A 17,500-nucleotide genomic window follows, 5' to 3' on the forward strand; every position below is an offset into this window, starting at 1 on the left:
CCTAACTAACCCTAACCCTAACTAACCCTAACCCTAGCTAACCCTAACGTGAGCACCAGAAACCTCGAGCTCGAGTCCTCGCAAGCTTGAAAATAACTAATTTAATCAGTGAATTAAAATCGTTTTTACACGTTTATTCAGGCGTAAAGGCCCCTGAACTCGACCTGGCTGGAGACGGAACGTGCTGGACCTCCTCACGGGAACACGTCCTTCCCTGAAAAAGCTAAACTTGCTAAACTAAGCCAGATGTTACTGGCCTGTTTCAGCTGTGTCTCAGCTCTACAGGTGAATCACGTTAATGACGTCTGTGGTTAAGATCCCTGCTCCACCTTCGTCCACACTAATGAGCAGAAACTCGTTTCCTTACCCTCTTGGGTCCAAACAAGTTGTGATACAGCGTTCTGAACCTCTTCCTGGTGTAGTTGCACCGGTACGCGCCGCCCATGAGGTATTCGATGACCAGGCCGATGTCGATGAGGCTAATGCGATAGTCGGGGGGCAGGTTTCCCTAAAGAAAACACAACACACACAGAGGCAGGTCAACACACAACTGCCCACACCGAGTCATTAGCAACAGAGGGCGACGAGAGAAAGAAATCTATCCAATAAACCACACGGTCCTACACACGCACGTCACAAACTCCATATCAAACTGAAAGGAAGTAGGATTATCGGATTCACCTTGAAGTAGATCCAACTGAACCCTGGATATTCTTGCTTGGAAAGAACACACAATGTCAATGAATATGCAGCAAGCAGAACAAGGAAAGAGACACAGAACTGTCAAAGACCACTCGGCCTCCAGCCGGATCATCTCCTCCCTCTGGTTACAGTCGTTTCAGCTGTGGAGACGCTGGAGACTAAACGCAAATCTTCTCAATTTCTAGTTCCAGCCTCAATTTCAACGCGTGTATTTTATGATTATGAGGACATTTCTATCCTGTCTCAGGTGTCCAGGACAGGATGAGACCACCTGATGGGGGTCATGAGACCACCTGATGGGGGTCATGAGACCACCTGATGGGGGACATGAGACCACCTGATGGGGGTCATGAGACCACCTGATGGGGGACAGGAGACCACCTGATGGGGGTCATGAGACCACCTGATGGGGGACAGGAGACCACCTGATGGGGGTCATGAGACCACCTGATGGGGGTCAACGAGTGTCATGGGAGGAGACAAAGGAGGAGATGGTCCCAGAGACTCTGTCTGCCTGCCTGCCTGCCTGCCTGCCTGCCTGCCTGTCTGTCTGTCTGCCTGCCTGCCTGCCTGCCTGCCTGTCTGCCTGCCTGTCTGTCTGCCTGTCTGCCTGTCTGCCTGTCTGCCTGCCTGTCTGTCTGCCTGTCTGCCTGTCTGCCTGTCTGCCTGTCTGTCTGTCTGTCCTGCCTGCCTGCCTGCCTGTCTGCCTGCCTGTCTGTCTGCCTGTCTGCCTGTCTGCCTGTCTGCCTGCCTGTCTGCCTGCCTGTCTGCCTGTCCTGCCTCCCCGGGCCAGGTTCTGCCTGAGGCCTCCTGAATCACCGGAGTGGAGTCCTGGGCCCTGGACCTGACTGATCTGCAGCTCCGTGATCGTTAGGAGATGATGGATAAACACCCGAAACATGCAAAGCTGCAAAATATCTGAAGTAAACCCGGAGATCCATTACCAACCGGTTATTGCTGTATTTTTTAAGCTACGATGGCTGGAGGAGACGAGGGAGATTAGGTTGCAGGAGATCCCTGGTCCACTGCTTCTGTTGCTCATTCTCAGCATCAAGTGTATTAAAAGCTAAGCTAGAAAGGCGACGGACACGGTGGTTAGCATTAGCCTCCATGGTGGTAAAACAGGAGCTATTGACGCGGAGAAAAGGGGGGGTAGTTTCCACTGGAGGAGATCCGTGCTGGGCAGCGGCTCGGATTAGAACATTTGACAGCCACAGATGGGCCACCACGTTCACTTTTAGTTTGTTTCATTATCGTCTTGTTGGTGTCTTATTTGAAACTAATTAAACTAATTTTGCATAGTTTATTGGACAAACCCGTTTGAGATCACGTGGCAGCTTTTGGTGGATCTATCAGAACCTTGTTGGCTAATCTCTTAAAATCAGCTTTAAGGGGTTTTGCACAGTCCGCCCTTGGGTCTTGCTGACCTTTCAGGGTCCAGGGTTCCGGGTCGTGTGTTGTTGTGGTCCTGCTCGTTTCTTCCTGCAGGGGGCGTGGAGGAGCTGATAATGGCTGCGGTTGGTGCTGCAGGTAGGCGCACCTGTCGGCGACCTACACCAGGCCCCCTGTTTAAGGGCGGAGCGCCTGTCTACCAGCGTCGGAGGGTCATCGTATCCGGTAAAACGGACTCCTGTTTCCTCGTTACTGGTCGTTTCCAACTCGTTTGAAGCGCTCCTCCCTGCTTCCTGCTTCCTGCTTCCTGCTTCCTGCTTCCTGCTTCCTGCTCGGTCGCGGTCTCCACGCCGCCCTGCTGGACTGGAGAACGCGCAGGACCTGACTCCCATGTCTCTGTGCACCCCGGAAGGCTGGACGAGTGCTTCCCTGTGGTCCAGGAGGACCTTTCAATCAAGACTTGCTCTTTGGACATGTTCCCACTGCGCCTCTGGCTGCTTCCGGGTCCTGGAGAAGACCGGAACCTATCAGACACGTTTCTATTGAACACCTCACCTGACTCAGTCCAACCTGCCTCACACACTTCTTCACCTCTTTCCCACAACCTCCATGGCTCTGGGCTGCTGACCCCAAGAACTTTGAATGGTCCCGTCCTGTCCTGTAATCCCTGTGACTCCACTGTTCTGCCGTATCTACCACCATAAGGCTCCTTTAGTCCGGTCCCGGTCGCCTGAATACGGAATTCTGCCTCCGACATTTCGCAACAAATCACCTGCAAACACCAGAGTCCCAGGGGGCTTCCTGTTGAGCCTCATTATCAACCGGTCCACCACCATAGCACACAGGAGGGGGGTCAGGCCTGATCCCTGGTCCCTGATCTCTGATCCCTGATCGCTGATCCCTGGTCCCTGATCCCTGATCGCTGATCCCTGATCGCTGATCGCTGATCCCTGATCCCTGGTCCCTGATCCCTGATCCCTGGTCCCTGATCCCTGATCGCTGATCGCTGATCCCTGGTCCCTGATCGCTGATCCCTGATCGCTGATCCCTGATCCCTGATCGCTGATCCCTGATCCCTGATCGCTGATCCCTGATCGCTGATCCCTGATCCCTGATCCCTGATCCCTGATCCAGTCAGTTCACCAGAATCTGCTCTTCAGGTTGCAAACAAAACATTCATATATTTTTGCCAATGTTGCACTGACTCTGTGTAATTCCAATAATTCCATGATGGTCACTGTTAATATTCTGTTATCAAATGATCAAATTAGGAGCTGTCAGATAACTCCCAACCCCTCCATCATCCATCCATCCATCATCCATCCATCATCCATCCACCCATCCATCCACCCCTCCATCATCCATCCATCATCCATCCACCCATCCATCCATCCATCCATCCATCATCCATCCATCCATCCACCCATCCATCCATCCATCCATCCATCCATCCATCCATCCATCCATCCATCCATCCATCCATCCATCCATCCACCCATCCATCCATCCATCCATCCATCCACCCATCCATCCATCCATCCATCCATCCATCCATCCATCCATCCATCCATGTGGCCTTTATTTTAGGATTAAAAAGATATCTTTGTTATTTATCTTTGTTATTTATGTTCATTTTAAAGACGCAGAGCGCCTCTGCAGTCATGAACTGCCGCTCAGGAGTCTCACACAGGTGGAACAGAGAAGGTGTGTGAAGACAACGTGGTGGTTTGAAGAATCTCCAGAGCAGAATGAGAACTAAAGGAAGCAGATGTTGCCTGTAGCCACCCACCAGCCTGTCCGATGGTCAAACACTGACCTTCACCACAGCAACGGTGCAAAGAAAGAGACAGAAATGTTACGCCGTGCACGGGAAGCTGAGCTTTGCATGAACATGTGTGGAGTGGTTGGTGTTTGGTCGGCACTGTTTAATGATAGAGGTGACAGAAGAGTGATAGCAATGGTGACCCTCTCAGAGGGGAATGTAGCACTGCTGTAACACTTTCAGTAATGAACATGCTTAAATGCTAATGGTGAGATGCTAAGAGATGCTAACCTCCCCCACTCTCACCACTGGGATCACTCCTAATTGGCATTCAGACATATAATGACTGCAAGTTTTCAAGGCACTTGCATGTTACTGTATTAATCATTCACTCTGCTACGGGAGGCCGCACAGATAATTAATACTGCATAGAGCTTCACTTTTGGGCCTTAAGTGCAGCGACAACCTGCACTGAAGGATCATTTTAGCAGTTCATGGAATTTCATATGAAAATGAAAAAACACGACTTTGTTCTCCTGCTGAAATACGGATTTGACACAACTAGAAGCTTTTTTTTGGTGTTGGTGAGAACCAGAATGAATAAACTGCGTTCATCTAAATTCTCCGTCCTCAGTCTCACAGTGGTTCCACAGTTGCTCCCTCTGTGGGTGAAGCAATATTTAAGACAGAGAGTAGGATTCCTTTTATTTAGCATGGCAGCGTGTGCCCGAGAGAAAGAACGGCGTAAACTGCTAAAGAGTCACGAGACTCCAGATCTGTAAGAGGCGACAGCAGCCGGCAACACCAGCAGGAGGAGCACAGCTTCTTCTATTTAACAGCATAACAACAGTTAACAGCATAAAAGGCTACAAAAAAAAAACAATGCTAAAAAGCAATGGAACATGATCAAATGTCTTTGATGCACAAACAACCCAACAGTGAAGGGTTCGGGTTCGGGTCCGGGTTCACCCGAACCCGAACCTGTCTGAACAGCCACCGAGCTCATTGTGATGCTCGTACCTTTTTGACATCTCTAACCAGGTGATACAGCGTGTTGGAGGGTCCGTGTCTCTACGGGAAAGAAAGAAAACCCAAATGTAATGTCTTTTCCAACCTCACCCTGTAATAATGTAATGTAGGAGACATTATTACCTGGTATACAATAACATATTATTTGCAACATTTCCGCATCATGCGCTAATGTGGTGCGTGGTTACCGTGTTGTAGAGCTCCTCCAGCCTGGAAAGGGTGAGAAAGCGGTGCATGCTGACTCCATTTTCAATCAGCAGCTTGACAAAGTCCACTCTGTCCAAAACCAAAGCATCCAGCATCGCCTGCTCCAGCGATCCCACCTGGAAATATGTGCCGACAGCATATGCTACTAGCTTACATCCACTTCATACAGGTTGACTGATTCTTCTGTTTGCATGACTGTTTAATTCCCTCAACGCCTTATTGGTGTCTGAGCGTGACACTTCTGATTAAAGTGCTTCATCTTTCCTGAAGTGCTTCCATGAGTGTAGGTGTTTGTACCCCTGGGTGAAGTAGGAGGAATAATTAGTGTTGATGCACCTACAGGCCACTGCTGTCCATAAATGAAGATCTGGCTGCGAGCGATGTCCACTCTGTTCCAGGCCAGAGCCAAACTCAGCTGGTCAGGAGCTGAGGCGTTGGCACCTGAGGGACAGACCAAGAATGGTGATTGTACCTGAAACAGGGACAAACGTGAGCACCCACACAGCTACAACACTAGCACACCGCTAGGGGGGGGGGGGGACATGTTCAGAGTTCACTGAGGAGTAATAGGATCTAATGGGAGATGGTGCAGGCTGGGGGGGGGGGGGGGGGGGGGGGGGGGGGGGGGGCAGGGGTAGGGGCGGCGCAGCCTTGACAGTGACCTTTGCCCTCTGACTACTGCTGAGGAATCTAAACCAATCGTGCAGAACATAAAGCAGGTGATTGTTTAGTGCTGTTTATGTGGTCCCGTCATTCCCATCTGACAGGAAGTGAAAGGTGCGTTTAGAGAGAAGAGCATCCCTGCAGATATTAAGGGAGCTCTGCAGTGGGACCCTCTTCCTGCTGGCTGCTGCTTGAACATGCCGTCCTCCCTTTGGAGGTTAACGGCTCTTTATTTCCCTCGTATTCAACTGTCTGCAGAGCTGCTCGTTTCCCTTCTCTGCACAGCTGAGAGAACAATAATTCAGAATTCTACCGTGAACATGATCCAACACAATTGTGTTTCTATCATTTTCACACCAGAAACTATAAAGTGATCAGTGAGAAAGCAAAGACAGGAGCACGTGGAGGCTTTGTCCGCTCAAACCTGAGACAAACGAAGCAAAATCATCCGGCCGCTCACATCATTGAGCGTTCGCCAAATTAGGACCATTAAACAATTTCTGTCTGCTGAGGACATTTGCTTGTAGTAAAACGATAATCCCTCCCATTTTTAATAAGCAGAGCCAAATCACCTGGTTTAATATTCAAAATAAAGCCCTGCTAATGAGATGTAGAGCCTGCTAATGTGGAGCTTTGGTGTAGATATGTGCACATTAGAATGCAGGGTGGCCCCGCTGGTCTTCAGGCTGCCCAGCATCAGTTCCTGCATCAGCTGGCCTCAGTTCCTCTGCTCTGCTCCTCGTCTTTATCCTCACAGATTTGCATCCTTCTCCTCTGAGTTCCTGCTCTCTTCTCCATCACCCTGTCATGGCTGCTGAGCTGTAGGCAGAAGTTCTTCAGCAGAGTCAAATCCCGTGTTTTGGAAGAGAACGTGACCCAAAATCCCTCCTTTGAGTTTCACTCCTTCCTTCCTTTCACTGCTCGCTGCTGTGTTGGTTCTTTTCTCCTCCCTCATCCTTTAGTAATTAATAGATCCACACTTTCTAAAACGAATCGTTACTCTGAGGACCAACTCTTGACGCGCTCCATCGTGCACGTGATCCCACCGGGCTCCTGCGAGAGCGTGCACGCTGACTCCAGGGGGCCTCGTTTGCTTCAGATTCCTCGAACAGTCGAGAGTGACAATGATCAATAAAAGTATCGACCTGTGAATCCTCCGTGTTGTGTCCGTGCTGACGTGCAACAGTGAGGCTCCACCTGAGCTGGACCTCACCTGAGCTCCTCCACTGACGTCTCGGCTATCGAAGGCTTTCAGTCTTGCATTTTCAAGAAACATACTACATAGTAATAACTCATTTATTACTGGCAATAATTTCTTTCGTGGCCATCTGCTGTATTAGTCTTGATTAATTATTCCATTGTTGTGATGTCTTATTAACATATGAAGTCTTATTAACATATAAAGTGGCAAACATCAACTGTTATAAGCTCATGACTTTAATGCAGATGTAGCAGAACCATCAGAGCTCCAGACTTAATGTTGCCACATTTTCATTGCGATTATCAATAGATTTACATATTTGTTGGATATTGTGCTACAAGGTTCAGAAATCCAGCTTTAATTGAAAGGAGACACAGATAATAGATGCGATTTTTTATTCTTCAACCATGTTATGAAGAATAAAAGCAGAAAGAGGCTCTACCTGAGCCCCCCCTCCCACACACACACACACACACACACACAGACACACACACACACACACACACACACACACACACTATGCGTAGACCTACCTTTGAGCAAAGCAGTGAGGATAGCAAGGTCAATATCCTGATGACCCTCTGACCCCATCCGGAACACTGTAATCTGCCGTACAATTAGGAGGAGAGAATGAAATGAGCTCATCAAGGTAACGCAGAAGCTAAAAGGATCCTCGTAAGGAACCTCTCATGTAGGACACGTGCACTGTGAGGACAGATATGGGATTATAGCGCTGAAGTCAAACGAGAATAAAAGCACAAAGCTTTGATGCTAATGAGGCCTAAAGCCACCCTGTTTCTGCGGCTCTGTCAGCCATTTTCTAGCATCACCTCAGACCAGTTTAGGTCCTCTGATTTACATGGATTAGTGGTATTTTTTAAAAAAAAATCCTCAGTGAGATGAACTAATGGGGATTAAAATCCACTAAGGAGGAAATATGGGAGAACTGGGGCAGCTCTTCTAGATCCCAGTGTCTTTTTTAACCCAAACAGTGGCAGCACACGGCGACAGCGCCGATACTAATGTGCACATACGTATCTGTGCATGTCGGTGAGTCAAGGGCACCTTGAGGGAGCACGAGAGAACGTGTGCTCGGAATGTCTATTCCTCTGATCCCTCCATCCAGCACCCACCTCCCCCCACCTCCCCCACCTCCCCCACCTCCCTGCAGCCCAACTCCCCCCCCCACCCCCACTAAATGGCTTCATTTTATGGAGCTCTGGGAGTGAGCAGGGCTGCTGCTCTGCTGCTCTGCTGCTGCTGCTGCTGCTCTGCTGCTGCTGTTGCTGCTGCTGCTGCTGCTGCTGCTGCTCTGCTGCTGCTGTTGCTGCTGCTGCTGCTGCTGCTGCTGCTGCTGCTCTGTTGCTGCTGCTGCTGCTCTGTTGCTGCTGCTCTGCTGCTGCTGTTGCTGCTGCTGCTGCTGCTGCTGCTGCTGCTGCTGCTGCTCTGTTGCTGCTGCTCTGCTGCTGCTGCTGCTGCTGCTGCTCTGTTGCTGCTGCTGCTGCTCTGCTGCTGTTGCTGCTGCTGCTGCTCTGTTGTTGCTGCTGCTCTGTTGCTGCTGCTGCTGCTCTGTTGCTGCTGCTGCTCTGCTGCTGCTGCTGCTCTGTTGCTGCTGCTGCTCTGTTGCTGCTGCTGCTCTGCTGCTGCTGCTGCTCTGTTGCTGCTGCTGCTGCTCTGCTGCTGCTGCTGCTACTGCTGCTGCTGCTCTGCTGCTGCTGCTGCTCTGTTGCTGCTGCTGCTGCTGCTCTGCTGCTGCTGCTACTGCTGCTGCTGCTGCTGCTGCTCTGTTGCTGCTGCTCTGTTGCTGCTGCTCTGCTGCTGCTGCTCTGTTGCTGCTGCTGCTACTGCTGCTGCTGCTCTGTTGCTGCTGCTGCTCTGCTGCTGCTGCTACTGCTGCTCTGTTGCTGCTGCTCTGTTGCTGCTGCTCTGCTGCTGCTGCTCTGTTGCTGCTGCTGCTACTGCTGCTGCTGCTCTGTTGCTGCTGCTGCTGCTGCTCTGTTGCTGCTGCTGCTGCTCTGTTGCTGCTGCTGCTCTGCTGCTCTGCTGCTGCTGCTGCTGCTGCTCTGCTGCTGCTGCTGCTCTGCTGCTGCTGCTGCTACTGCTGCTGCTGCTCTGTTGCTGCTGCTGCTGCTGCTCTGTTGCTGCTGCTGCTGCTGCTGCTGCTGCTACTGCTGCTGCTGCTCTGTTGCTGCTGCTCTGCTGCTGCTGCTCTGTTGCTGCTGCTGCTGCTGCTCTGTTGCTGCTGCTGCTGCTGCTCTGCTGCTGCTGCTGCTGCTGCTGCTCTGCTGCTGCTGCTGCTGCTACTGCTGCTGCTGCTGCTGCTCTGTTGCTGCTGCTGCTGCTGCTGCTGCTGCTGCTGCTGCTACTGCTGCTGCTGCTGCTGCTGCTGCTCTGTTGCTGCTGCTGCTGCTACTGCTGCTGCTGCTCTGTTGTTGCTGCTGCTGCTGCTCTGTTGCTGCTGCTGCTGCTGCTGCTCTGTTGCTGCTGCTGCTGCTGCTCTGTTGCTGCTGCTCTGCTGCTGCTGCTGCTGCTGCTACTGCTGCTGCTGCTGCTGCTGCTGCTCTGTTGCTGCTGCTACTGCTGCTGCTGCTGCTGCTGCTGCTGCTGCTGCTGCTGCTGCTGCTGCTGCTCTGTTGCTGCTGCTGCTGCTCTGTTGCTGCTGCTGCTGCTGCTGCTGCTCTGTTGCTGCTGCTGCTGCTGCTGCTCTGTTGCTGCTGCTCTGCTGCTGCTGTAGCTAAATAATTTATTGGATCGTCATTTTTGGTGCCTTGTTCATCATTTGATGCTGCAAAATGTTGAAAAGAATGAAGACTTGAGGAAACAGTCCTATGTGGAGGCATCTGCTGCATCTTCTATCGAGCAGGTGCCATGGTCCTATAAAGGTGATCGCTCCAAGTGAAGGATTGATGGGCTGCTGGTAACAGTACAGTACAGCTACAGTAAGTTAATTTAGTTTGACCAGATTAACCTTCAAGCTCACACTGTTAGATAAGGATGGGTTAGGGAGGGAGGAGAGAGAGGGGGGGAGAGGGAGGGAGAGGGAGACAGGGAGAGAGAGGGGAGGAGAGGGAGGGAGAGAAGGAGGGGAGAGGGAGGGTGAGAGGGGGAGAGAGGGAGGGAGGAGAGAGGGGGAGAGAGGGGAGGGGAGAGGGAGAGAAGGAGGGGGAGAGAGGAAGGGAGGGAGAGAGGGGAGAAGAGAGAGGGAGGAGAGGGAGGGAGGAGAGAGGGGGGAGAGGGAGGGAGGGAGGAGAGAGGGGGAGAGGGAGGGAGGAAGGAGGGGAGAGAGAGGGGGAGAGGGAGAGAGAGGAAGGGAGGAGAGAGGGGAGGAAGAGGGGAGGGAGGAGAGAGGGGGGAGAGAGGGAGGGAGGAGAGAGGGGGAGAGAGGAGGGAGGGAGGAGAGAGGGGGAGAGGGAGGGAGAGAGGAGGGGAGAGAGAGAGGGAGAGATGGGGGGAGGAGGGAGAGAGGAAGGGAGGGAGAGAGGGGAGGAGAGGAGGGAGGAGAGAGGGGGGGAGGAGAGGGAGGGAGGAGAGAGGGGGAGAGGGGAGAGAGGGAGGGAGGAGAGAGGGGGGGGAGAGAGAGGGAGAGGGAGACAGGGAGAGAGAGGAGAGGAGAGGGAGAGGGAGAGAAGGAGGGGAGAGAGAGGGGGAGAGGGAGAGAGGGGAGAGAGAGAGGGGGGAGAGGGAGGAGGAGGAGGGAGGGAGAGAGAGGGGGATGGAAGGGAGGGAGGAGAGGGAGGGAGGATGAGAGGGGGAGAGGAGGGAGGGAGGGAGAGAGAGGGAGGGAAGAGAGGAAGGGAGGGAGAGAGAGGGGAGAGAGGGAGGGAGGGAGAGGGGGAGTGTTGTCCAAAGATGGATGACAGTATAATCAAAGAGAGATGAAGATTACAGCAGACGTGTGCCATTGTTCCTCCCCCATTGTTCCTCCCCCATTGTTCCTCCCCCTCCTACCTACAATGACAATTTCCATCTTAATGGTGTAGTTTCCCTCCCCCACCGTTCTTTTACCCACTTCATCTCTTCCTCATTGTTCTTCCTCCAGTCACGGCCACAAGGTGACCCTGCAGTGACCTGTGACCACAGGTGACCCTGCAGTGACCTGTGGTCACAGGTGACCCTGCAGTGACCTGTGACCACAGGTGACCCTGCAGTGACCTGTGGTCACAGGTGACCCTGCAGTGACCTGTGACCACAGGTGACCCTGCAGTGACCTGTGACCACAGGTGACCCTGCAGTGACCCGTAACCACAGGTGACCCTGCAGTGACCCGTGGTCACAGGTGACCCTGCAGTGACCTGTGACCACAGGTGACCCTGCAGTGACCCTGCAGTGACCTGTGATCACCATGATGCAGAAGCATCCCAGCATCATCTGCTGCCGAGGGGATCCCATTCCAGTCCACCCCCGTTCTTTCCCATCATGTGACGAGTGGGTCCCAACGACCCCCCCCCCGGCTGATCTGCTGTACGAGCTTCAGTTTTGGATGTTGACTGAAGGTATGACCCTTCACCCTCACTAGTGACCTTGCAGAGGAAAGGTCGTGTCCGCTGCGTTTCAATTGTCCGATGAGCAGAAAGAAAGAGGAGGGCTGGAGGTGGGGGGGGGGGGGAGGCGACGCACACGTGCCGACCAATGGAAACGTTCCGGGGGGAGAAAGAGCAAAGCGCCCTGAAATCTATCGTTCAGCACCGCGAGCGTCCCGTGGGGAGAGGAACGCCATGGTCACGCTGCAGTGGGCTGCACTGATTGGAAAACATTCATCTTCATTAAAAGCTCCGTGCTGATGCTGCCACGTGCACGCTGAGACCAGCAGAGGCTCCCTGAGCAGGTCCAGCACACACACACCCATGTTGTGGACATGATTGAGAGAGAAGCTGGTGGTTTCAAACATCATTCTGATGTTTGTTCATGGAGAAAAAAGAAGCAGTTCTGCTCAAATCTAACGTGGAGTTTCCACATTTTGTCATGAGGAGAATTTGGTGCTGGTTCTATTTGAACAGCAGATTTCTCTATGGGCCCGACAGGTCCAGCCTTCAGCCTAACTCCACTAAATCCCCTCCTCTTCCCTCCCCTCAGGCCTCATCAGCTCATCAAATGACGGTTGAACCATTTGTAACTTTAAAGGGAATTTTTCAGCTTGCTAAGTGACGGCGGAGCTCACTGACGACTTCAGTAAGTGAAGGTCCTCCGAGGCTGATTCCATGCTCCGAAATACCTACGTCTAGAAATGTCCTACGTATAAGCACATATAAATATGTTCGCCTTGCAAATTTGGAATGTTGCTTTATTGCTTTTCAGATCAAGCACAAGAGATAAGAAAATGACTGAGACATGGACTTAAAGAACACGATGAAATAAGCTCAATAATCCTGCAGTCTTCTGCTCCACTCGCTGCCTCACACACGTGCACGCTTCCTCCACTCCCAGGCAGTCACTTTAACTCAGCGTCTTCAGCTTTCTAACCGCACATCCAGAAATATTAAAACAACCATGGACTTTACCCAAATACTCCTGGTCCAACCCCGCCCAGACCCCTGGTCTGTGGACTATGTGTTCACCTTTGGGAGACCTTCACCTCCCCTAAGAAGGTCACGTTTAACATGATGCGGAGCCACAAACATAGACATCACCTTCCCCCTGCAGCGTAACTGCTGTGAATAAAACGCTATTATATTTAGCATCGTGCTTTGACTATACACTACGTGCACTAATAGACGTACACGACATCTGTTCCAATCACCTTCAGGATCAAGTGTGTAAAATCAATAACTGCAGACTGATTTTTTTCCCACAAAGCGAAAAATCATTTGAATGCAAGAGTCATTCTGTGAAATCCAGCATATGATGGTGGAGGGGGAGTTATGGAGTGGAGATGTTCTTCAGGAATTAGCCTCGGCCTCCAAGGGCCTGTGAAAGGAGCTCTTATTGTTCACCATTCCGAGACACTTTCATGCCCCCAACTGTGTGTGAACAGCTTGGGGATGGCTCCTTCCTGTTTAATAGTGCACGTTAGTGCACAAAGCAAGGTCCTTAAAGATGTGGATGAGGGAGTTTGATGTTGGAAGAACTTGCCTGTCCTCTCTTAACCCGATAGAACAGCTTTCATTGGTAGATATCTTCACGTCTCCATAGAAACATCACTGCTCAAATCCTCTAACCACACATGAGAAAACGGACTTTAGAGGCCTGGATGGAGCCACGTGGCTTCGGGCCGTGACTGGAATCATGCGATGCTTCGTTTAGCATTCCCATTCTCAGCCGTTCCTCCCTCTTCCCTCTTGGATTTAGTCGCCTACAGTCGCACAAATATGTGGCTCATGCTGATTGTACACCATGATTAGAGGAGGACCCCTGTGATGCCCATCAGCTAGATAAATGGGAAAGCACTCCCGGAACAGTGCACAGGACCGGATCGTAGCAACAATGCACTTGCACGCTATAGAAGAAGTTCCTAGTTCCAGAAAGAAGACCTCATTTATTATGTTATGCTTCCCTTTGTCTTCCATTCCCTCTCATGTCCCTTTGGCTTCACTTCTAACAAGACAAGTGTATTTTCCAGGGAGCTTCTGGAATAACCTGACACCATGGAAGGTAACTTTAATCCCAACCAGGGAACGCTGACACGCTATGCATGCATCAGTCTTTTTTATTGACTCGTCCATCTGGTGTGGACAGCTTTACATCTGAGACATCTGTTCCCTTTCCTGTTGCTTACCTGCAGAGCACTTTCATGGCTGCTTCATATCTGGCAACAGAGCGCACGTGAGCGTGTGATTATCTGGGCTCCACAGATGAGTGAGTGACGCTGCCATGTTCACCTCTGCTGTATTCAGTACTTAGCAGTTACCAATGTTATATTTAACTCATTTTATCTACAACATTCCATAAGAATAAAATAAAACTGGTCATTGGATCCTTGATCCCTGATCCCAATCCCAGATTGGACGCTAACGTGTAACCCTGCCATCTTTGCTAGCGCTGAAATGTTTGTGTTTCCCTTATTGGGATCCTGTTTCTTGCCAGTTAAGTATGTTCTTCGGGGTTGAGATTATCCAGGACACTAATAGTCGAGAGGGTTAGGGTTGATGTGCAAATATTTGATCTAAAAGTGAACAGAGACGAGCAGGTTAAGCAATTTTACTGGTGTTTACTTTCCATTACAGCAGCAGCAGCAGCAGCAGCAGCTTCTTTCTCTCCATACTTTCTGATGGCCTCGCTCTCTCTCTCTCTCTCTCTCTCTCTCTCACACACACACACACACACAACTGACTGAGTCTCTCAAGCTCTCTGCGGGGCAGTAGGAGTGTGTGTGTGTGTGTGATGGAGCCTCTTGGCAGGATGCACGTGGGCTTTAATGGACTGAAGGTGGAGCCCATTTCGTCCTCAGCTTAATCAGAAAACATCAACTAAACCTCTCTTGCAACACATAAAAGATGAAAATAGAAACAATAAACGTTTCATAATTTGGAGACTGACAAATTAGGTTTGTCCCTCTCTTTCGTGCTTTGATGTCTGTTTATTATTCCTTTCAGGGATTTGACTGATGAAAGAATGTGTAAGAAAGACGGACTGACGGGAGAAAAGGGGCAGTTTTAGCGTTGATTGCTCAAATGTTTTCCATTCAGCTGATGCACGTGTAGGTTTATGTGCATCCAAACGGGACCTACCAGCTCCTTCTTTTTCATACACTCCATGAGAATGATGAAGAGGTGTTGGGCCTGTGTGCGGCTGTAGGTGAACGTCTTCTGAATGGTCACCAGCAACTGGTCTCTCAGAGATTCGTTAATGATGCTGCAACGGTAGATAATTTGGGGGCGGGGTCAGAGAAGTAAAGACAACATGAGCCGCGAGCATCAACAGGGTTCAGATCATTTTCATCCGTGCTTAAATCTTAAAGCAACAACATTTAAAAACACACAGTTTGTCCTTCAACTCAAAGACTGTGAACTTCTGAATGCTTACCCGCCCTCCTCAGCATATTTGTGTCCAAAGGCCAAGATGTCTGAGGCCCTGCCGCTGCCATCACAAACCACCACGGGGACCGGAGGTGTGTCCCTGAGGTACTCCAGTACGATGGAGATGACGTTGGGGCCCCCCTCCACGATGAGAGCCACCACGGGAACGCCCTGACCGATGCCTGCGAGAGAGGGAGAGAAGGAGAGAGCAAGGAAATGCTGAGAAAAGAGGAAAAACCCCGTCAGTATCACGGTCACGTTAGCGAACTCCGACACACGTTTGCTCAGGGAAGCTGCAGGATCGTTTAGGAGTTCTGGGATCAACTAGTGAGCAAGCTGCTGTTCCCGTACTCATCAGGTAACAACTGAAACCGGGATGTCACATAGAAGCTGAATAGTACATAGAAAAAAATACACACTTTTCCTGAATTTTTTGAACCTTGGAAATTTGCTTTGCAGCCAGCAATGAGCCCCCCCCCCCCCAAATAAATAAATGTGTTGGGATTCATGATTGGCTGTTAAGAAGCTTAATGTCAAACTCATTTCTGTCATCTGTTTGTCCTAGAAGTTCCTCAGACTGGAGCTTTTTCCTAATCTCCCATTTCCCTCCCTAAACAACCCGGCTATTTCAACTAGACCCAACTAGACCCAACTAGACCCAACTAGACCCAACTAGACCCAACTAGACCCAACTAGGCCCACCTAGACCCCTGATGAGGTGCTGTGGTACCAAGATGTTAGCAGCAGACTGTTTAACTCCTGGAAGATCTTCCATTATTACACAGAGGAACCTTCACTCATGATGAGCCTGTTTATGGCAGTTTATCTACAGCAGTTCTGCTAATCAGGGCTAGTTGACAGTCATCATGGGGGGACGATAGCGCCGTAACACTGCCCCCCCCATCTGGAGGACATGCGTAGAACGCCGTAACACTGCCCCCCCCATCTGGAGGACATGCGTAGAACGCCGTAACACTGCCCCCCCCATCTGGAGGACATGCGTAGAGCGCCGTAACACTGCCCCCCCCATCTGGAGGACATGCGTAGAACGCCGTAACACTGCCCCCCCCATCTGGAGGACATGCGTAGAGCGCCGTAACACTGGCCCCCCCATCTGGAGGACATGCGTAGAGCGCCGTAACACTGCCCCCCCCCATCTGGAGTCCAGCCCAGAACAATAGTGCTGCAGACGCTAGTTTGCAGCCTCTGTTTATTTTTGAGTCTCATTTTAATATCAAATGCCATCTTTTCTTTTTGTGCACGGAGTCTGTGAGATAATATCTCAGCTAAATTGCCCTTAATTGCCACCTTTAAGCACCATCACCCATTATGAGCTTTTCACAAGCGTGAAGAAAAACAGGAGTGCAGATATATTTTAAAATATGTTTGTTTCCATTCCAGTCGTCCCGACCTCCTCCTCCCATTTCCCTGCTGACGTGTCCAATCACGCGCTGCTTCTCCTCCGTCCTCTTCACTGTCTCTACAACGTTCCCACTTTTATCCAAGACGTTGCCTCTGACTCCTGCATCCATGGATCTTCTCTGACCTGAACCCTTCTAGAGCTCTGCATAATTCAGAATGAAAGCTTAGCCCCCCCCCCACCCCCCCCCCCCCGCCGTTCTCAAACATGCAGGATATGAGCACATTCAGATTAAGTGCTTACATATTGTACACTCTCCACACACACACACACGCACACACACACACGCACACACACGCACACACACACACACACACACGCACACACACGCACACACACACACACACACACACGCACACACACACGCACACACACGCACACACACACACACACCACACACACACACGCACACACACACACACACACCCACCCCTTTACCTCACACAGCCCTACAACAGGGACAGTTACATAAGGAGAATATTTTTGGGGACCTCGCCTACGTCAAAGTGGCAAAACGTCACAGTGTCGCAACACATCACATGACCATACCTCAGCAATGTTGAATGAAGGGGGGGGAGTTGGGGTTGGGGGGGGGGGGGGGGGGTCCAGATGAATGACACTGGGTTCTTCCATTTTCGCCCTCTGTGCTCTTACCTGCATGTGTGGGTCTGAAAATGACCCGATTAGCACTGATAGTGGAGCTAATTAGTCACAATAATTCAGTCAGGGCCCAAATAGCTGCAGTCATGGCGGCTCACAAGTAGTTTAAACTAGTAGCTTTAAACTAGTAGCTTTAAACTAGTAGCTTCAAACCAGCCTGTGGTTAAGATAGAATTTGGACTTCTAGCACTCATGGATGTAACTCACCCAAACACACACTGTGTTAGCCAACGATAAGAGATATAATATTGAATACACACACACACACACGCACACACACACACACACACACACTGTGTTAGCCAACGATAAGAGATATAATATTGAATACACACACACACACACGCACACACACACACACACACACACACACACTGTATATGCAGCCTAATATACAGTTACAGTTTACATTTTGATTACATTTTACATTGAGCTACTGTATAGTTTAATACTCACTCTATACAGTAAAATACCTATATGAAGTCTATATACAGTTTGTATTCTAAGGTGTA

At 50.7% G+C, this 17,500-nt stretch overlaps 1 protein-coding gene across 11 annotated transcripts in view; it reads right to left on the bottom strand.

The window, feature by feature from the left end:
• Window positions 1–17,500, bottom strand: part of trpm3 (transient receptor potential cation channel, subfamily M, member 3) — a 70,591-nt gene that overhangs the window by 20,376 nt on the left and 32,715 nt on the right. For 7 of the 11 annotated variants that reach the window (XM_029829837.1, XM_029829830.1, XM_029829832.1 and 4 more), the window contains exons 7-14: window positions 14,916–15,090; window positions 14,621–14,744; window positions 7,490–7,562; window positions 5,433–5,533; window positions 5,074–5,208; window positions 4,877–4,927; window positions 682–717; window positions 368–508 (exon numbers count right to left, since the gene is read on the bottom strand). In XM_029829837.1, the coding sequence (XP_029685697.1) occupies window positions 368–508; window positions 682–717; window positions 4,877–4,927; window positions 5,074–5,208; window positions 5,433–5,533; window positions 7,490–7,562; window positions 14,621–14,744; window positions 14,916–15,090 (836 nt within the window). The remainder of the gene's footprint in view (window positions 1–367; window positions 509–681; window positions 718–4,876; window positions 4,928–5,073; window positions 5,209–5,432; window positions 5,534–7,489; window positions 7,563–14,620; window positions 14,745–14,915; window positions 15,091–17,500) is intronic. The other 4 variants (XM_029829838.1, XM_029829831.1, XM_029829836.1 and 1 more) reach the window with 1 other exon arrangement.

This window comes from Takifugu rubripes, chromosome 21, assembly GCF_901000725.2.
Source record: "Takifugu rubripes chromosome 21, fTakRub1.2, whole genome shotgun sequence".
Lineage (NCBI taxonomy): Eukaryota > Metazoa > Chordata > Actinopteri > Tetraodontiformes > Tetraodontidae > Takifugu > Takifugu rubripes.